This window comes from Tachyglossus aculeatus, chromosome 4, assembly GCF_015852505.1.
Source record: "Tachyglossus aculeatus isolate mTacAcu1 chromosome 4, mTacAcu1.pri, whole genome shotgun sequence".
Taxonomy (NCBI): Eukaryota; Metazoa; Chordata; class Mammalia; order Monotremata; family Tachyglossidae; genus Tachyglossus; species Tachyglossus aculeatus.
Window position 1 is genome coordinate 34,324,573 of NC_052069.1, and position 19,760 is coordinate 34,344,332.

At 37.9% G+C, this 19,760-nt stretch overlaps 1 protein-coding gene across 9 annotated transcripts in view; it reads left to right on the forward strand.

Annotated features, from left to right (window-relative positions):
- The window catches only part of ADGRL2 (adhesion G protein-coupled receptor L2), a 240,018-nt gene that overhangs the window by 163,207 nt on the left and 57,051 nt on the right, over positions 1-19,760 (forward strand). For 6 of the 9 annotated variants that reach the window (XM_038745865.1, XM_038745866.1, XM_038745867.1 and 3 more), the window contains exons 5-6: positions 10,725-10,834; positions 16,842-17,642. In XM_038745865.1, coding sequence (XP_038601793.1) covers positions 10,725-10,834; positions 16,842-17,642 — 911 coding nt within the window. Of the gene's footprint in view, positions 1-10,724; positions 10,835-15,941; positions 15,957-16,841; positions 17,643-19,760 lie in introns of all 9 variants that reach the window. The other 3 variants (XM_038745862.1, XM_038745863.1, XM_038745864.1) reach the window with 1 other exon arrangement.

Below are 19,760 nucleotides of genomic sequence, written 5' to 3' on the forward strand. Positions count from 1 at the left end.
GGAAAATATGGCAGTTTTTAAAACTGCGTATATGAAGGAATGTTCCCAACTGAAAGAAGAACGAGTGAGATTTGAGACTACTTTTAGTTTTGAAAATGACAGAAATCACTAGTTTGGAAACATTTTGCCTAAGTTGGAAAAATACTAATTACTTGGTGTCTGTCTAAACGTTAACCATGTACTTATCAAAAGGGACTATGTTAGTTAATCAGTGATTGCAGAACACTGTACTAAGCAATTGGGAAGGTACAAACAATAAAGCGGTCTTGGATAAACCGCTTGGCCTAGTGGATAGAGGACAGGCCTGGTAGAAGGACCTGGGTTCTAATCCTGGCTCTGCCTCTCATCTGCTGTGTGACCTATGGCAAGTCATTTTACTTCTCTATGCCTCAGTTACCTCATCTGTAAAATGGGGATTGAGACTGTGCATGTGGGGCAAGGACTGGGTCGAACCCAATTTGCTTGTATCCACCCCAGCATTTTTCACAGGGCCTGGCATTTGTAAGTGCTTAACAAATGACACAGTTATCATTATTATTTGATGTCTGGCCATAACAGAATCCTTTCTTGTATCTACCCTAGCACTTAGTGCATGGTGTTGGCCTTTAATGAGCATGATTACTTACTACATTATGATCGTTATAATAATAATAATAATAATAATAATAATAATAATGGCATTTATTAAGCACTTACTATGTGCAATGCACTGTTCTAAGTGCTGGGGAGGTTACAAGGTGATCAGGTTGTCCCAAGCGGGGCTCACAGTCTTAATCCCCATTTTACAGATGAGGGAACTGAGGCACAGAGAAGTGAAGTGACTTGCCCAAAGTCACACAGCCAACAATTGGCAGAGCCGGGATTTGAACCCATGACCTCTGACTCCAAAGCCCGTGCCCTTTCCACTGAGCCACGCTGCTTCTATCTCTTAGGTTCCATTATCTATCTCTTAGGTTCCAATGAGCACAACTGACATTTGTACACTGTGAAAAGCAACCATATTCTAGCTATAAAGCATGAATATTATGGAGTATATTTTAAATTGGTTAATTTTTCACACAATGTAAAGGTAGTTGATGAAATTTGATGTGGGCGACCAGTAATATTATGATATTTATTAAGCATTTACTCTGTGTCAAAAACTGTTCGGAGTGCTGGGATAGATAAAAGGTAATCAGTTCAGGCAAGGTTCCTGTCCCACGTGAAACTCACAGTATAAGTAAGAGGGAGAACAGGCATTGAATCTACATTTTACAGATGAGGAAACTGAGGCCAAGAGAAGTTGTGACTTGCTCGTGCTGTTTCCTCTGGGCCATGTTGATCCTCATAGTTCCTCTAAAAATCCCTTATTTCTATGATCAAAGGCAGAGTATCTGCCTGATCAAACCTTTGTCCTCACACAGTATTTCTTTGCTTAGGGCTTCTATCAATATTAATCAGAATTATTTACTAAAAACTTTAACAACGAAAACAAAAAAAATTAGGTGATTGTTCTCCAAGAGCTGCAATTTGTATGTCACTCAAAAGGCTCAGTTATTTTATCTTTGTTGAGAACCCTGCTCTATCCCCATTCCCTCTGACATACAAACCAAATTAGATTTCCAGTAACATTCACTGAAGTTCATTCATTTATTCAGTGAGATTTTCCAGTAGTATTCATTGATGTTTGTCCTTGCAGGCATTATGGAAGTGTTATATATAAGTTTAATTTTTACTTATCTCAAAATCTCCAGAAAGATAGGAGCAATTTATTTTCAGAATTTTTGGTTATTTTGTATGTTTTAATGAACAGGATTTATTAGGGTAATTAAGTATTCTAAGGTGTTTAAAAATTTTGATTAAGGGCTTGAAAAATTGTTGTTCTGCACCGGTAAGCTGTGATGTCAGATGTCAGTGTCACAGAGGTTTTAGGGATGAACTATTTCTACTTCACTGCTTTCTTTGTTATCCTCATATTTACAAAATTGATTAATTAGCAGTTTGAGAATATAGTGTGCAAGAATTATTTATTTACTTCTCGAGACGCTGTATATTTAACTATTTTTTTCCTGAATTATGTATTTTTAACTTACAGAATGGAAAAACTAGGATTTCTTTTGGGTGTGTTGCTTTAGAATGAACTCCTGAATTAAAAAAGTTTGTTTTTTTTTTTCTGAAGTTTATGGCCATGAAGTTTATAGTTTTAAACATATAGTATCAGAACAATATCTAAAATATTTAAACTCATCATTTTTGTAATTTATTAGGAAAGTATAGTAGAAAATATAGAAAAGTAAAAACCGCAATTCTTGCCTTTTACTTTTTTATTCATGAGGATTATTTAAAAGATACATAATTTTAAAAATCCTGTAAAGTAGTAAAATAAAAAGATCCCTTAGCTAAATAAAGCTTTATCACATTGCTTTTTTTAGTGTTTCACCCACACAAATTGAGCACCTAAGCTTGATACCTTTGCTTAACTTATTTTTTAAATACTGAAATAATAATGATGATAGTAATGATGGCATTTGTTAAGCGCTTACTATGTGCGGAGCGCTTTCATACTAGGCAGCTATGCTGAGCTTAACAATTGTGCCAAAAAACAATGAAATGAATAAGGGAAATTTGGGAAGGAGAGCACTCACATACCTATGTGTGTATATTTCTCAAACTCGTACATATCAGATTAATTGTGTGCCCTGCATTGGACCAATTTAAAATAGATTTGGATAAATCTAAATCTAAATCTCCCTTCAAGGCCCTGCTGAGAGCTCACCTCCTCCAGGAGGCCTTCCCAGACTGAGCCCCTTCCTTCCTCTCCCCCTCGTCCCCCTCTCCATCCCCCCCATCTTACCTCCTTCCCTTCCCCGCAGCACCTGTATATATGTATATATGTTTGTACATATTTATTACTCTATTTATTTATTTATTTATTTTATTTGTACATATCTATTCTATTTACTTTATTTTGTTAGTATGTTTGGTTTTGTTCTCTGTCTCCCCCTTTTAGACTGTGAGCCCACTGTTGGGTAAGGACTGTCTCCATATGTTGCCAATTTGTACTTCCCAAGCGCTCAGTACAGTGCTCTGCACATAGTAAGCACTCAATAAATATGATTGATGATGATGATGATGATAAATGGATCAAGCTAACAGTTTTGTGCAACGGAAGAACTGCAGTGGTTAAAATGAATGAGTGCTTCAATTAACTCCCCTTCCTACCTCGCGAGCCTACAGGCATTGAAGGCATTACCTTGGCATTATCCTAGACTCATTTCTCTCATTTCGCCCACATATTCAGTTTCACCAAATCCTGAAAACCACCAGCCTTTCCATTCCATCCAAACCGCTACCATGCCAATCCAAGCACTTGGCCTAAACTGCCTTGGCTGCTTGTATCTTACTCAATCAATCAATCGTATTTATTGAGCGCTTACTCCTCACTGACCTCCCAACCTCCTGTCTCTTCTCACTCCAGTCTATACTTCACTCTGCTGAATGGATCATTTATCAACAAAAATGTTCAGTCCATGTCTCCCCACTCCTCAAGAGCCTCCAGTGATTGCCCAACTACTTCCACATCGAACAAAAACTCCTTACCATTGGCATTAAAGCTCTCAATCAGATTGCTCTGTCCTTCCTCTCTTCACTTATTTAGTACTACAGCCCAGTCTGCACACTCTTATCTTCTAGTTCCAGCTTACTCACTGTGCCTAGATCATCATCATCATCAATCCTATTTATTGAGCGCTAACTATGTGCAGAACACTGTACTAAGCGCTTGGGAAGTACAGATTGGCAACATATAGAGACAGTCCCTACCCAACAGTGGGCTCACAGTCTAAAAGGGGGAGACAGAGAACAAAACCAAACATACTAACAAAATAAAATAAATAGAATAGATATGTACAAATAAAATAAATAAATAAATAAATAGAGTAAAAAAAAATGTACAAACATATATACATATATACAGGTGCTGTGGGGATCTCACCTATTTGCTGCTGATCCTTTACCCTTGCCCTCCTCCTAGCCTGAAACTCCTTCCCCCTCCACATATGAGACCACCACTCTCTCTACCTTCAAAGTATTTGAAGGTCACATCTTCTCAAAGAGGCCTTTCCCAACTAAGCCTTCTTTTCCTCCGCTTGCTCTTCTTTCGGTGAAATCTATGTACTTGGATCTATGGCCTTTGGACATTTGATGTTTGCCCCACCCCAATTTCCAATTAATAATAATAATAATGATGATGATGGTGATGGTATTTGTTAAGCCCTTACTATGTGTCAAGCACTGTTTTAAGGGCTGGGGTAAGATACAAGGTCATCAGGTTGTCCCATGTGGGGCTCACAGTCTTCCCATTTTACAGATGAGGTAACAGAGGCAAAGAGAATTTCAGGTCACACAGCAGACAATTGGCTCAGCTGGGATTAGAACCCACGATCTCTGACTCCCAAGCCTGTGATCTTTCCACTAAGCCGTGCTGCTCCCAATTATGCACATATCTTTAAATCATATATTAAATGTTGTATATTTATTCATGTTAGTGTCTGTCTCCCCCTCTAGACTGCAAGTTCAATATGGAAAGGGAGTGTGTCTGCTAATTCTGTCATTGTTCTCTCCCAAGCAATTAGTATAATGCTTTTCATATGATAAATGCTTAATAAACACAATTGACTGATTTATTGGTTGATTAACATGGTAGTAGTTTAGAAGCATAGGAAAGGGTGGATATTAGCAATGTTAATAATATGAAGGTTGAAATGACAGGATTTGGTGGCAGATTAAATATGTGGATTGAGTGAGAGAGATGAATCGAGAATAACACCAAGATTAAGACTTGTGAGACAGTATGGTTGTGCTGACTACAGTGATGGGGAAGGCAGAGGGAGGACAGGGTTGAGGTGGGAATATGGAGAGTCCTATGTTGGAATGTTAAATTTGAGGTGTTGGAGGGATCAAAATAGACATGCCCTGAAAGCAGGAGGAAATATGAGACTGCAGAGAAGAAGAAAGATCAGGGCTGGAGATGTAGATTTGGGAGTCTTCCACATATTTCTAGACTGTGAGCCCGCTGTTGGGTAGGGACCGTCTCTATATGTTGCCAATTTGTACTTCCCAAGCGCTTAGTACAGTGCTCTGCACATAGTAAGCGCTCAATAAATCCGATTGATGATATTACTAGACTGTGAGCCCGCTGTTGGGTAGGAACCGTCTCTATATGTTGTCAACTTGTACTTCCCAAGCGCTTAGTACAGTGCTCTGCATTAAGCGCTCAATAAATGGGATTGAATGAATGATAGTTGAATCCATGGGAGCAAATTAAGTAAGATAATATTGTTATTTGTTATTAATATGACACTAATATTCAATTAAATCATTAATATTAAATTGTTACATATTTGTTAACATTAGAGCAAAGTTTGGGCTTCCATAGTCTATGTATTTCAGAAAAAAATGAAGTTTTACAAAACATTAATGAAAAGAAAAGAAGTGTTATTTTTATTTGTTCATCTGCACTCACCCTTGATTTATAGAAATTGTTATTGAGATATATACAAACTAGGTTAATATTCAGACAATTTGAAAGAAAGAAAATATTCTGTTGTTAAATTAAATTATTTCACTTTTCCTGTATCCAAGTGCTGACTCCCTTTAGTTTATCTTAATATACAAGCCTTTCTCTATCAATTGTCCAAAAGTAGAAAATAAAATGAGGGTTCCCCTGCTGAAAGTACCATCATTTCATTCATTCATTCAATCATATTTATTGAGCGCTTACTGTGTGCAGAGCACTGTACTAAGTGCTTGGGAAGTACAAGTTGGCAACATATAGAGATGGTCCCTACCTAAAAGCGGGCTCACAGTCTAGAAGGGGGAGACAGACAACAAAACAAAACATATTAACAAAATAAAATAAATAGAATAAATATGTACAAGTAAAATAATTAAATTAATAGAGTAATAAATACATACAAACATATATGCATATCTACAGATGCTGTGGGGAGGGGAAGGAGGTAAGGTGGGGGGGGGTGGGGAGGGGGAGAAGAAGGAGGGGGCTCAGTCTGGGAAGGCCTCCTGGAGGAGGTGAGCTCTCAGTAGGGCTTTGAAGGGAGGAAGAGAGCTAGCTTGGCGGACGGGCAGAGGGAGGGCATTCCAGGACAGGGGGATGACGTGGGCCGGAGGTCGACGGCGGGACAGGCGAGAACGAGGTACGGTGAGGAGATTAGCAGCAGAGGAGCGGAGGGTGCGGGCTGGGCTGTAGAAGGAGAGAAGGGAGGTGAGGTAGGAGGGGGTGAGGTGATGGACAGCCTTGAAGCCGAGGGTGAGGAGTTTTTGCCTGATGCGTAGGTTGATTGGTAGCCACTGGAGATTTTTGAGGAGGGGTGTAAAATACCCAGAGCGTTTCTGCACAAAGACGATCCGGGCAGCGGCATGAAGTATGGATTGAAGTGGGGAGAGACACGAGGATGGGAGATCAGAGAGGAGGCTGATGCAGTAATCTAGTCGGGATAGGATGAGAGATTGAATGAGCAGGGTAGCAGTTTGGATGGAGAGGAAAGGGTGGATCTTGGTGATGTTGCAGAGGTGAGACCGGCAGGTTTTGGTGACGGATTGGATGTGAGGGGTGAACGAGAGAGCGGAGTTGAGGATGACACCAAGGTTGCGGGCTTGTGAGTCGGGAAGGATGGTAGTGCCATCAACAGTGATGGGAAAGTCAGGGAGATGGCAGGGTTTGGGAGGGAAGACAAGGAGTTCAGTCTTGGACATGCTGAGTTTGAGGTGGCGGGCAGACATCCAGATGGAGATATCCTGAAAGCAGGGGAGATACGAGCCTGGAGGGAGGGAGAGAGAGCAGGGGCAGAGATGTAGATTTGGGTGTCATCAGCATAGAGATGATAGTTGAAGCCTTGGGAGCGAATGAGTTGACCAAGGGAGTGAGTGTAGATAGAGATCATTTAAATTTCACTGCTGTGTGTACAAGGTGGTTTCATAGAAAATCCTTCTGAAATTCAAACACATGTGGTGTCCCAAATCATTTTTCTTGTTTTCAAGTTGTGTTAACAGATCTCCACGCTATCAGAAATTTCCTTGTATATGTAGTATAAAACATGAGTGGAGAGAAGGTGAATGGTGGTGAACATGAGAAGCAGTGTCACATAGTGGATGAGCATGGGCCTGACAGTCAGAAGAGGCATAGGTCCTAATCCCAGCTCTGCCACTTGTCTGCTGTGTGACCTTGGGCAAGTCACTTCATTTCTTTGTGCCTCAGTTACCTCATCTATAAAATGAGGAGTAAGACTGAGCCCCATGTGGGTTAGGGAATGTGTCCAACCTGATTATCTTGGATTACAAATAAAGTGTGTGGTTTCCTGTAATTCTTGTTTAAAAGAATTGTTCTCTGGTCAGATTTATTACTCTATTTTACTTGTTACATATTTACTATTCTATATATGTTGTTAATGATGTGGATCTAGCTTTATTTCTATTTATTCTGATGACTTGACACCTGTCCACGTTTTGTTTTGTTGTCTGTCTCTCCCTTCTAGACTGTAAGCCTGTTGTTGGGTAGGGACTGTCTCTAAATGTTGCCAACTTGTACTTCCCAAGCGCTTAGTACAGTGCTCTGCACACAGTAAGTGCTCAATAAATATGATTGAATAAATGAATGAATGAATTACCCAGTGCTTAGTACAGTGTCTGGCACATATAGTAATAATATGAATAATTATGGTAATATAGTAAACACTTAACAGATATCACTGAAAAAAATGTAATGCCACAATCTCACCAATTTCATGGGATTGACTTCATTTCTGCGTTCCCCCTTATGGATCCCTATGCCTCTTTTCTGACTCTGGAGTGAGTTTCCTCAAATTAAACGGGAAGCTGCATGCCTAGCAACCTGACTTCGACTCTGCGTTCTGAAGTTCCTTGCTGGGCTTTTTAACCGGGCATCCATGGCTAAAGCAGTGTAATCTGTCATCTAAACAATTCACTGCAGTGGACTTTCAAATCTTTCTCCCACTAGTTTAATTGATCTAAATGGAAACCAGGGCTTTTCCTATTTGCAGTCATTAATTTTAATTTCATAAGAGAATACTCGGAATCTGTTTTTATTCCCATCTATTAGATTTCCCAAATGTCAAATCGTCATCTCTAAATTAGGCTTTGTTTTGAGACCTGTGCTTTAAAACCTTTTTAAAACTATTAATTTTGCTGACATACTGCTACCCAGCTTGTCCAAGATTGTCTCAACTTGATCTTCCATCCCCATCAGAGAAGTGATTTCCTTTTTAAAAAAATTATTTTTTAACTTTCAATAAAACCATGACATTCTTGAAACACACAGACTTCAGTAGAAGAAATAGGTCATTAATCCATGGTAACTGAATGCTGAGTGTGGGAAGCACCATTGCCTAGTATATAGACCAAGTGCCTGGGAGTCAGAAAAACCTGGGTTCTAATCTCAGTAATGTCACATGTCTGCTGTGTGACCTTGGGCAAATCACTTAACTTCTCTGGGCCTCAGTGACCTCATCTGTAAAGTGGGGATTAGGACTGTGAGCTTATGTGGGATAGGGATTGTGTCCAACCCGATTAGCTTGTATCTACCCCAGCGCTTAGAATAGTGCTTGACATAGAGTAAGTGCTTAATAATAATAATAATAGCATTTGTTAAGCGCTTACTATGAGCAAAGCACTGTTCTAAGCACTGGGGGGATGCAAGGTGATCACGTTGTCCCACGTGGGGCTCACAGTCTTAATCCCCATTTTGCAGATGAGGTACCTGAGGCACAGAGAAGTTGTGACTTGCCCAGAATCACACAGCTGATGATAATGATGTTTTTTTGTTAGGTGCTTACTATGTGCCTGTCCTAAGCACTGGGGTAGATACAAGGGAATCAGATTGTCCCACGTGGGGCTCACATTTGACAGATGTGAGACACAGAGAAGTGAAGTGACTTACCCAGAGTCGCACAGCTGATAAGTGGCAGAGGCAGGGATTAGAACCTATGACCTCTGACTCTAAATCCATGCTCTTTCCACTAAGCCATGCTGCTTAACAAATACTATTAGAGTACTTGAAGGGAAGGGGAAAGAAAGAAGGGGTGACTGTGAAAGGACTGAGCAGGCAAGCACTAGCATCAAGGGTACTACAGTGGAGGAAAAAGTCTGGCCCATATCTGAAAAAAAAACTATGGAGGAACTAAGAAAACCTTGAAGAGAAGACCAGGATGGAATGGGAGAGAAGTAGTAGAGAATCCAAGAGAAGTAGTAATAAATAAGGAAAATATTCTTTCGAGTTCTGTAATTTTTCATTCCTAAATTAATCAAATTCTGCAGTTTTTTCAGTGAGGATTTTTTTTTCAGGATGTATAAGACAGTTTCAGGTTTTTTTTCAGTTTTTTCATTATATATTCTCGGCACTTGGTAAAAGAAGTTCAGGGGCCGGGTTCTGGCCTCTAGGTGTTTGCAGTCAAAATCAGATAGCATTGGTATATAAGCATTAATATACACACTGTGCTGATAGCAAACAGATTGCTTTTACTGTAGAAAAGGCTTGTCCCTCTAATTCCTACTTTGCTTGTCAAGAGAGGTAATTTCCTCTCAAATAGTACTGTATTGCTATTTTGTAAACCCATAAATAATTCCCTAGGATAGCACACTTTTTATATACCCTGTTTGCTTGCACCAATTTAGGAGTTATAAGACTCAAAGTACAGATTGATATCACAACTATTATCGGTAAGAAGCAAAACACACTGATGTGAGATGGATTACAATTGCTTCAAATCTAATATTTAAGAGAAGTTGACATAAAACTAGAGTCAAAAGCCAAACGATTTCTTTCAAGTCTGGCTTCTCTTACTCAATTGACTGACAAACAAAACCCCCTCAAACAGACCAGCCAACTTTCTCTGCCTCTTTATTCTCCAAACAGTTTCTGACCAGTTACTTTCCCATTTCTTTTCTTTTCAGTCAGGGACATTTGAGGTGTTTTGCTTTATTTTATTTAACATAGCTGAAGATAACATGGATTCTGGTGCTATTTTAAGAAGACCACTTAGAATAACTGAATCTAACAAAGCCTAAAAATTAAACTAATTTGAATGCATCCTAAGTTAATACCAAGGAGCTAGTTATTTCCTTCTTAAAAAGGAACTGAGTTAAAAATGAAGATCAATGTAGATCAATGTCAGTGGGAAGCAATGTGGTCTATTGTATCCACGATCCTGGGAGTCAGAAAGATCTGGGTTTTAATCCCACGTGTATGGTGTGTGACTTTAGGTAGGTCACTTAGTACAGTGCCTGGCACACACATAGTTAAGCACTTAACAAATACCATAATAATTTAATTCCCTATGCCTCAGTTATCTCATCTGTACAGTGGAGAGAAGACTGTGATCCTCAGGTGTTCCAACCTGATTAGCTTGTATCTTTTTCCCAGGGCTTAGTACAGTTCCTGGCACATAGTAAGTACTTAACAAATACCATTAAAAAAACCCAACTTTGACATAGAAATTTGAGATAAGGTAAGTTAAGCATGGAAGTGAGGGAAATGTGGTCTTGAAACTTTTTTTATGGATGTTGACTGAACTAATATTATTTAGCCATATTGTTTATTGATTGGACTGCCCAAGTGTGAGAAGAATCACAGCTGATCTGTGTTCCTTGGCTACAAACCCGCAACCAAAATTGAGTTTGAATTAATGAGCTTGCATCTCTTTTCATTGTAGGTGTAACAACCGAACGCAGTGTATAGTAGTCACCGGGTCAGATGTGTTTCCTGACCCTTGCCCTGGAACATACAAATACCTTGAAGTCCAATATGAATGTGTTCCTTACAGTAAGTATAAACGTTGTGTTCTTGTTCACTTCCTCCAGTCTTCCTAATTGATGCTTTAACACTTCTACATGCAAAAGAAGCATATGTTTATGGCCTACAGAACCATTATGCATGCAGAGCACTTACAGACTAGGGCCTCCAATTAGCTTCATGAAGTGTGGAAGGAAGCCATAGTGTGTTGCTGGCCAAGTGTCTGTCTGTGTTCTTAAGTGTTTGGCTTTTAAGGCGAGTGTTTTTCCAGAAAACAAACTTGAATTAGCTATTCAATAGGCCAGATAGAAATTTGTACTTCTGCCCAATACCAGTTGCTGACAAATTGGTTTGGCTCCCAGTCTTCTAAAGAAGGAAATGACTTCAATTTTAATCATGAGCTACTTGAAAGGCTACCTGCTGTTGTGGTTACTTTGGTACATCGCTAAAGCTACCAGTGAGGTAACAGAGGCAAGTGGCTCTCTTGTTGTCCAGTTTTATAAGGGAGTTTTTCTTCAATAGATTAATTCAGCAAATTCAGAGTCAGAAAAACAAAGTATTTTCTTATATGAAAAAACAATACTCCAAGAAAACTATCTTCACTTCAGAATAAATGATTTTAGCCAGCTCTGTTAACATCAGATGAAATCGTTTTTCAGAGCAATATTTTAAATCTCAAAAACTTAGCCTTAACTAATGTCTAAATCCTTGTGATGCCGGAATTCACAATTCTTTGAATTGCATTTTAACCTTTAAACATAATATGTAAAGCCACCTTTGGGGAGTTTGAAAGTTTAAATGCCATGTTTCTCATGGTATTACTCTATTAAACACCCTCTTCTGTTTTTTGGTATTTTAAAATCGAAAATGGATTATTCAGATAAAATATTGGACATTTGAACCTGAAGTTGTTTACACTTACTCCCCGAAACCAAAAAATATTTAGTTTCCGGAGCAGGAAAAATACTTCATTTGTTTTGTCAACATACTCAAATTATGGCATCAAGGATCTTAAAAATCAAGGGAAAGAATCCTGGCCCAGAAAGAATTATATACAAAATGTCAATGATGGTTATTGCTCTTTTAAAACAATGCAGATTTTTGAATCTTCCAACTGTGTTTCCCTACTTTAGTCTTAGAGCATCCATTAAAGGCCAGACACGGGCCATTTTTTCTTTTCATTTCCACTGTGTGTTCCCATGTTATTGTGAAATGGATGGTTTTGGGGTTTTCCTTTTTTCCCCATATCATTTGTAGGATTGGAAGCCTATTATGTAGTGATCTTTAGTCTCATTCCTCCTGTGTGTAATAGTGGTGGACTGTATAATCATTCTTCCCGTTCACTATTGGAACATTGCATTGTCTTCAAAATTAACCAAAATTATTTTATTCCATAGTCACTTTTACTTGGATTTAGCATGGTTTTTGTTTCAAATATTAAAAGAGGATAACGTCTTCTTCCCAACAATGGGAGCAGTGTGAGCTGCCAACAGTTTTGTCTCCCCAGAGTCAGTTCCTGTAACCCAGACCATAAACCGAACACAGTATTATACAAATATTATTTTCAGACTTAAAATAATTTCACATATTGTTTAAAAGAGAAAAGGGTGGATGTCTTCTGGAAATTCTAACCAACAAAAATTTTTACCTTTTCAGTTCATCAGAAGTATAATGAATCTTTGCCCCCTGTATTTTAGCATATTGTTACTGTATTTAGAAAAATCCCTCTTCTCTTTACCGGTGATTCCATCGATCTTCTCTTTTTAGATGTTTGCATGATGCAAAAATGAGTCTGTTTTATTTCTCTCCCAAGTTAAATGTTAGGAAATTGTACGTGTAACCTGTACGGTAGTGACACTAAATAATTGCACAGTTTCTTCCATGAAAAAACCCTGAGATCATTTTGGATCCTTATTTTTCAAATTTTGAGCTAAACTGGGTTTCCTCATTTTTTTAAATTTTCTTCAAATTTTTCTTCATATTCTCCAACTTCAGTTATGTAGTATTCTTTCCTTTCATGACCTTCATCTTCTCACCCTTCTGCTCCTCTACCACATGGTTGGGTTTGTTTCAATGGAAATATAATAATCATACAATATGTATAGTCTTTTAAATCACTTGGCACTAGGACAGGTTTAAAGCAAAGCAGAAGTTTACATAACCCAGAATCCCTCGTCCTCTAATACGGTGTCAGGTAATTATCGTATTCATGAAATTTGAGGACGTTAATTGGGTCCAGTAGAAAATCACCAAGTGTACTAAATTCTGAAGTTGTTCCCATTGGTGATAATGTTACATCACAGTAATATTAAAGCAGCCAAACATACATTGCATACTTTTTTTCATCATTGCCAACAACTTGGAAGAGCCATTCATGAAGAGTTTGACCAATTTGTGTATCTAGGAAAGTAAGGCAAAATTTAGCTGTGTACTTTCAAGTTGTCTGTTCCTATATTATCATAAGACCTTGGAAATGGTATCACAGGCTTTCTTGCTATTTTCTCTAATTTAACATAGAGTTATGCCAAGAACAGGTGAAATTATGCCACAGTGAAATTATTGTGTGTCACTCCAAGTACAGAGTATGTGGGCTTTAGCTTCTCTGGGCCAAATTGTTGTCTTGCATGTCTATACAGACCTCTTTTGATGTCAGTTGGTGTTGTGTGTGAGTGTCTGAGAGCAGAAATTGGTTCCTTATAGTTTTCTGGCCTACAGAAGAGTACATATACCTGGCTGAATTTGCACATTGATCAGACCAGCCTTACAAATAAGAATTTGCTCACTCTTGTTGGGTGAAAAGCAATTTATATGGAGCCAGTAGGAGACTGCTGTTTTCATTCGTTTTACTAGTAATACATCTAGTTTCTGTAGTGATGGTGGGTTCATTTAAAAAAGTTGTGGGCTGGTTGACATTTTCTACTTATTTGGAAGGCTGGATCAACTAATTGGTATACAATTTCACAATCCATCCATTCACTAACTTCCATCAATTTAAATTAAATAAATGCAACCTTGGATTTTACAGCTGAAATTTCACCAGAACTGGAAATGTAAATAAAATTTTTATGCAATGCTTGGTCCTTAATGAGTAATATTGATCAAATTAAAAATTACCTACTAGATATTTTCTGTAGCAACCCTGTACTTTTTAGCCCTCGAATAGTTACTACATTTAATTCAAAAGTCAAGTCTAAGAAACAACAATTTCTTTATCTGAGACTGAACTTATCTACCCCTGTTTGGACAGAAAAATATGTATTTTAAGAATGTTTTATCTGTCCATCCATACTGATTGAACTCTATCCATTTGTTTACCTTACTAAGCCCATCCGTCCCTGAAAAATGCTCAGCTGTTCATAAATGTACTCCAAACAGTCACACCATTAATGATTTCTGTTATCCTTGCCCTTCCACTACTGTCACACCATTATTGATTCTAAGCAGGTACAATATTGCTCTTTCCTGAGGACTAAGCTCATGCATAATAGTTCTGTAAAGGAATCATCTGAAAGTCATTAACACCGAATTACTGAGACCCTAAAATCTGTTCTCTTCACTTGGATAAATCCAGAATTACAAATTACAAGGAGGAAGTATATTACCTGGAGATGTCTAAATGAACAGAGGTTTGGAAAAATGGTATTTCAGAGGCAAAAAAAACCCCAAACCAACAACCTATTCTTGAGTGAAATTATCTTCCAATTACTGCTTAACTAAAAATGCCAGCCGATCGCACATGATTTGGGTGTGAAATGTGCCTTTTGCTTGTAGCGCCCTGTGTAATCACTCAAGAGGTGAGGTATCTTTGCAATTAATTTCATATTATCATTGTGAAATTGCTCTGGTCCTTTTATGAGCTCAAGCAACGCATTCCAAAATATCCTAACAATCTGAAATCCTTTTTGTGGCTCATAATGTGGTTCACATATATGTGACACTATGGCAGGGGCCACGGTCCCACATTGGCCTTTCCAATCACATATGCAATTATAGGTGAAGTCTACTCTCTGTGGTTGTCTTTTCTTCAAATGTGAAGAACAACTACGTCTATATTCATCATTCATCACCATTCACGTATCTAGTCCATTCCAGTCCATTTTTGGAAGGGGAAATTGCCCCTGTAATACAAATCTGTTAATCAGGTTTGTTTTATGACAAAAGTTTTCCTTTATGGGATATGTGCAGTGGGAGTTTTCACTTTGTATGCTGGGTATGATTTGCCTTTGCATGCTAGCTTGCTGTTCCGTGGTGAGTTGATGATAGAGAATTGTCTAAATGAGCTAACCAGTAATTCTTTTCTTCCTTTTTTTCCTTGCCTACTATGCTTGCTTTTTCCTTGTATGTATCTTGCCTTACTCCTTTTATAACCCTAGTTTTAAATTTCTAGATTTAAAAATCCATATATACGTTATATACATATATATATATATATATATATATATAAATTTATTCTTAGTGAAAAAAGTAATGCTATAGTTGGAAATTAGTACTCTAAAGTAAGGGAAATGAAACAGAAGGGATGAGAGTTAAAACACATGAGCTATATTCAAATATGTGGAAAAATATCAACTCCCTTATATTTGCCCATATTATTGTGTATTAAATATTTGACAAAATTCACAAACAAACATAATTTTGTAAAAATCTAGTTTTATTTCATTTGTCAAATATAGTTCCCAACAAGTTTGATTGGATTTGAGAACCCAATTAGTCCAATATAAAGCGATAGATATCTTTGTCCCTATATATATGTGTGTTTATATGAAATATGCATATATAAAATAAAGCTGACAGGATGTTGAGTGACTTTTGGGAGGGAAGGGAATGTTTCACAGGCATTAGAGAATGCTTTCATTATTTATTCAGGTACACTAAGTGAAGCAACATGCCAACATATCTGTATTGCCTCTTAAATCTACTAAAATGATTGATCCATGTTCATTTATGTAATTTTAGAATCTTTCTCCTGCTAGGTTATCCTGTTGTGTATTTCTCTTTATCCAAAGTAGTGCAGCTCTTACTCTCCCTATATTTAGCATCTATTACTAATTTAGTCTTAGACTAATGATCAATTTATGTTAATCTTTTTTCTTTTTTCCTTGCACCTTTTTCATTTTTCTTCCGATGCTTAAAATAGAAGTGGAACAAAAAGGTAAATAACGTATACAGTCCAACCTCCCAGCTCCTTGTTATGTGCCTTATGGATGTTAATCTCCTCCCTTCCCCTCCCTCACAACTCTCCTGATATTAAGATAATCAACAGGATCTCATAAGCGCACCACATAAAGAAGCCGACTGTTTGCAATAAAGTGACATGGCTGCTTCAAGTAGGTGGTGGGATCTAGTTTCTGAAGTCCTTGGGGGGACCCCTCTGACTCCCTCTTTTTCTCTTTCTGTCACTCTCTCCTTTTTCACACCCTCGGGTACTTTTTTCTTGTTGAAGTGTCATCTTGCCTGGCTTCCAGAACCCTCTCCATAGCATGCCATGGTTACAGGGTTTCCAGGTCTGTTTCATTCACCGCTTTAGTTATGTTTACTTTTCTCTCTTCCTAATTGCATTTTTTTGTATACTGATGCCTCTCGATTGAGGCCCCTCTGTTTTTGGCCTCCCTATGTAAAATTCTAGAAAAACATCTATGTTGGGATTTTCATTTTGCAGTTTTCTTTAGGTGGGATGAAATGCTTATTATACTAATAGATGCCAGCTAAAAACTTAAGACTGAGACAAGATGCGGGAGTAATTATAAGTTTGTAGAGCTTAGTTCACGTATTTGTGTACTCACATATTTAGGTGCCATTAAAGTTTGTTCTGTTCTTGTGAAAACAGTTTCCATCCACTTCCCATACTGGTACATTGAATATGGTAACTTTAAAAAAGATGGATGATAACTACCTTAATTATAAAATAAAGTATAATTGAGTGCTAATAAAATGGATCTTTCCTTCCTGACTCATTATCATTACCAAATTTACCTTGGTTTTCTGGGTATTTTTTTTTAATTTGCTGTAATTCTTGTCTTCTCTCTGTGAATGTTAGTTTTTGTTTGCCCTGGGACGTTAAAAGCGATCATGGATTCACCATGTATATACGAAGCCGAACAAAAGGCAGGTGCTTGGTGCAAAGACCCTCTCCAGGCTGCAGATAAAATTTATTTCATGCCATGGACTCCATACCGTACAGATACATTGATAGAATACGCATCTTTAGAGGACTTCCAAAACAGCCGCCAAACAACAACTTACAAACTTCCAAATCGCGTGGATGGAACTGGATTTGTGGTATATGATGGTGCAGTTTTTTTTAACAAAGAAAGAACCAGGAACATTGTCAAGTTTGACCTGAGGACTAGAATTAAGAGTGGAGAGGCCATTATTAATTATGCCAACTATCATGATACTTCACCATATAGATGGGGAGGGAAGACGGATATTGACTTGGCAGTTGATGAAAATGGCTTATGGGTCATCTATGCTACTGAACAAAACAATGGAATGATAGTTATTAGCCAACTGAACCCATACACTCTTCGCTTTGAAGCAACTTGGGAGACCATATATGACAAACGTGCTGCCTCGAACGCTTTCATGATATGTGGAGTCCTCTATGTAGTTCGGTCAGTGTATCAGGACAATGAAAGTGAAACGGGCAAGAATGCAATTGATTACATTTACAACACCAGGTTAAATCGAGGAGAATATGTCGATGTGCCCTTCCCCAACCAGTACCAATATATTGCTGCAGTGGATTACAACCCAAGAGATAATCAGTTGTACGTATGGAACAACAATTTCATTCTGCGATATTCTCTGGAGTTCGGCCCACCTGATCCTGCCCAAGGTAGGGAGATGTATTACTACCATTGATATTTTATTTGTAAAATTGTTTATATTAAAATATCCCTTTATAAAATGCAACTCCATTCGCTTAATTCCATTGAGTGAGAGCAGGGTAAAATTCTTAGAGGCCGGAAAAGCAATAGTGTGGGTAATCATTTGATATGCTAGAATCGCAGTTTATGTTCTTTTTCCAGTATTGGGTTTATTCCTAACTTTAGGTGACGAGAAGAAGACGTTCTCATTTAAACATAGCAATCCGTTTTTATCATAATCCGACAGGCTTTCAGATAGCTTATCATTAAGGAGTCATGTCATTCTGGGCCAGTTTAGCTCTCCTTGGCTAAAAATGAAATATTAACCCATGCATTTTCAGTTAGAAACCTGTTGGCTTTATGCTTTTCTACCTGACTTATGAATTGATTACAATCTATGTGCAGACCTTTTAACTTCTTGGCGCCAGTGGTTGAGGAAAATGTGTGTTAGAACGTCTCTGGAGAATTAGTAGGCTTAATGTGCATTGCCGGGCATAAATGTTCTGAAGTTTTGCAGACCAGATTGAAATTGCCACTGTCTGCTTAGGGGGGAAAAAAACAAAAAGCATTCAAATATTTCTGGGCTTTGTGACATTGTAAAATTGCATGTACCTGTCTCCAGTGAATTCATGTGTTTACCAGTCAGTTTCTCTGTAGTGACTAAAAGATACAGTGTATTAGTTTTGCAAAATAATGCTTTCTGGGGAACCGACCTGATCTGCAAGTTAACACACAGGGAATCATTTCAGCCAGAAAGAAATGGAGAAGTCCTTAAAAATAATTTTCTGTTCTTCAGTTCAACTCTCAATGAAATTGCTTTTTCTTGGGGAAATGGAAGGGATTATGACTTCTTTTTCATTAAAATAGAATGCCCTCATATCAGTGGTAAATTCATGAATGCAGTTTCATAGTATTGCAAATACATGATTTTTGTTAACTCTTGTGTTCCATTTGCAAGGCAAAAGTGTATGGTAAAGAATCCAAATTAATGGTTCAAATCATTGAGATAACTAAAACACTATATTTTTGCACTGCATCGTGATGTTTAAAAGATCTAAATTGCTGTCGTCATTAGGTTGGGGTGGAGAGGATCATCTTTATGTCATCTAAATGAAGCACCATATTTTTTAGGTCTCTTATAAGATATTGTATCTTAATATCATGTAGCGAATGGTGTCATAAGGTCAGTACCTAAAGAGCAGAAGTTATGGCTTCCTCTGTTGGAGCCTCTAATTTTAAATCATTTTAGAAAATTCAGCATCTGTGTCCCTGCTTCTCATAGGGAGTTATACACTGACATGTTCTTTGAGCCTCTATCCCTAATCTATATGTCTGTCTTGATTTTGACAGCTCCCAGGTACACCAGTAAAATCCCATTACTAAAACTGGCATCTCTTGCCTGTTCTCCTATACTCAAATTTGGGATGTTTCCTTACCCCAAATGCATGCTTTTGTAAAGACTTTCTGGTTATACATATTAATCTGTAAAGATGCGTAGCCCACCCATTGAATAGATTATTTCCAGAATGTGACTTTATGTATATTATGGACTTTCTTAAGTATTTTCTTCCACTAGATAGCTTTCTTTTGGACATGAGATATTGTGGTAAACCATATAAGTTATATGTTTTAAAATCGAATTTAAAATTGAAAAATTAATCTTGACTTTGTAAGCATTGTTGATAAACCTGACTATTACTGTTAAAAAGTCAACCTTCCATCACCTTGCCCATGATAGAGAAGCAGCGTGGCTCAGTAGAAAGAGCACAGGCTTTGGAGTCAGAGGTCAGGGGTTCAAATTCCGGCTCCGCCAACTGTCAGCTCTGTGACTTTGGGCAAGTCACTTAACTTCTCTGTGCCTCATTTACCTCATCTGTAAAATGGGGATTAAAACTGTGAGCACCCCACCCCCCCCCCGCCGTGGGATGACCTGATCACCTCGTAGCCTCCCCAGCGCTTAGAACAGTGCTTTGAACTTAGTAAGTGCTTAACAAATACCATCATTATTATTATTATTATTATATGGATAAACTCAATTGAATAACCAATTACATGATTGGGTAGGGAATTTGGTGTTTCCACAGCTT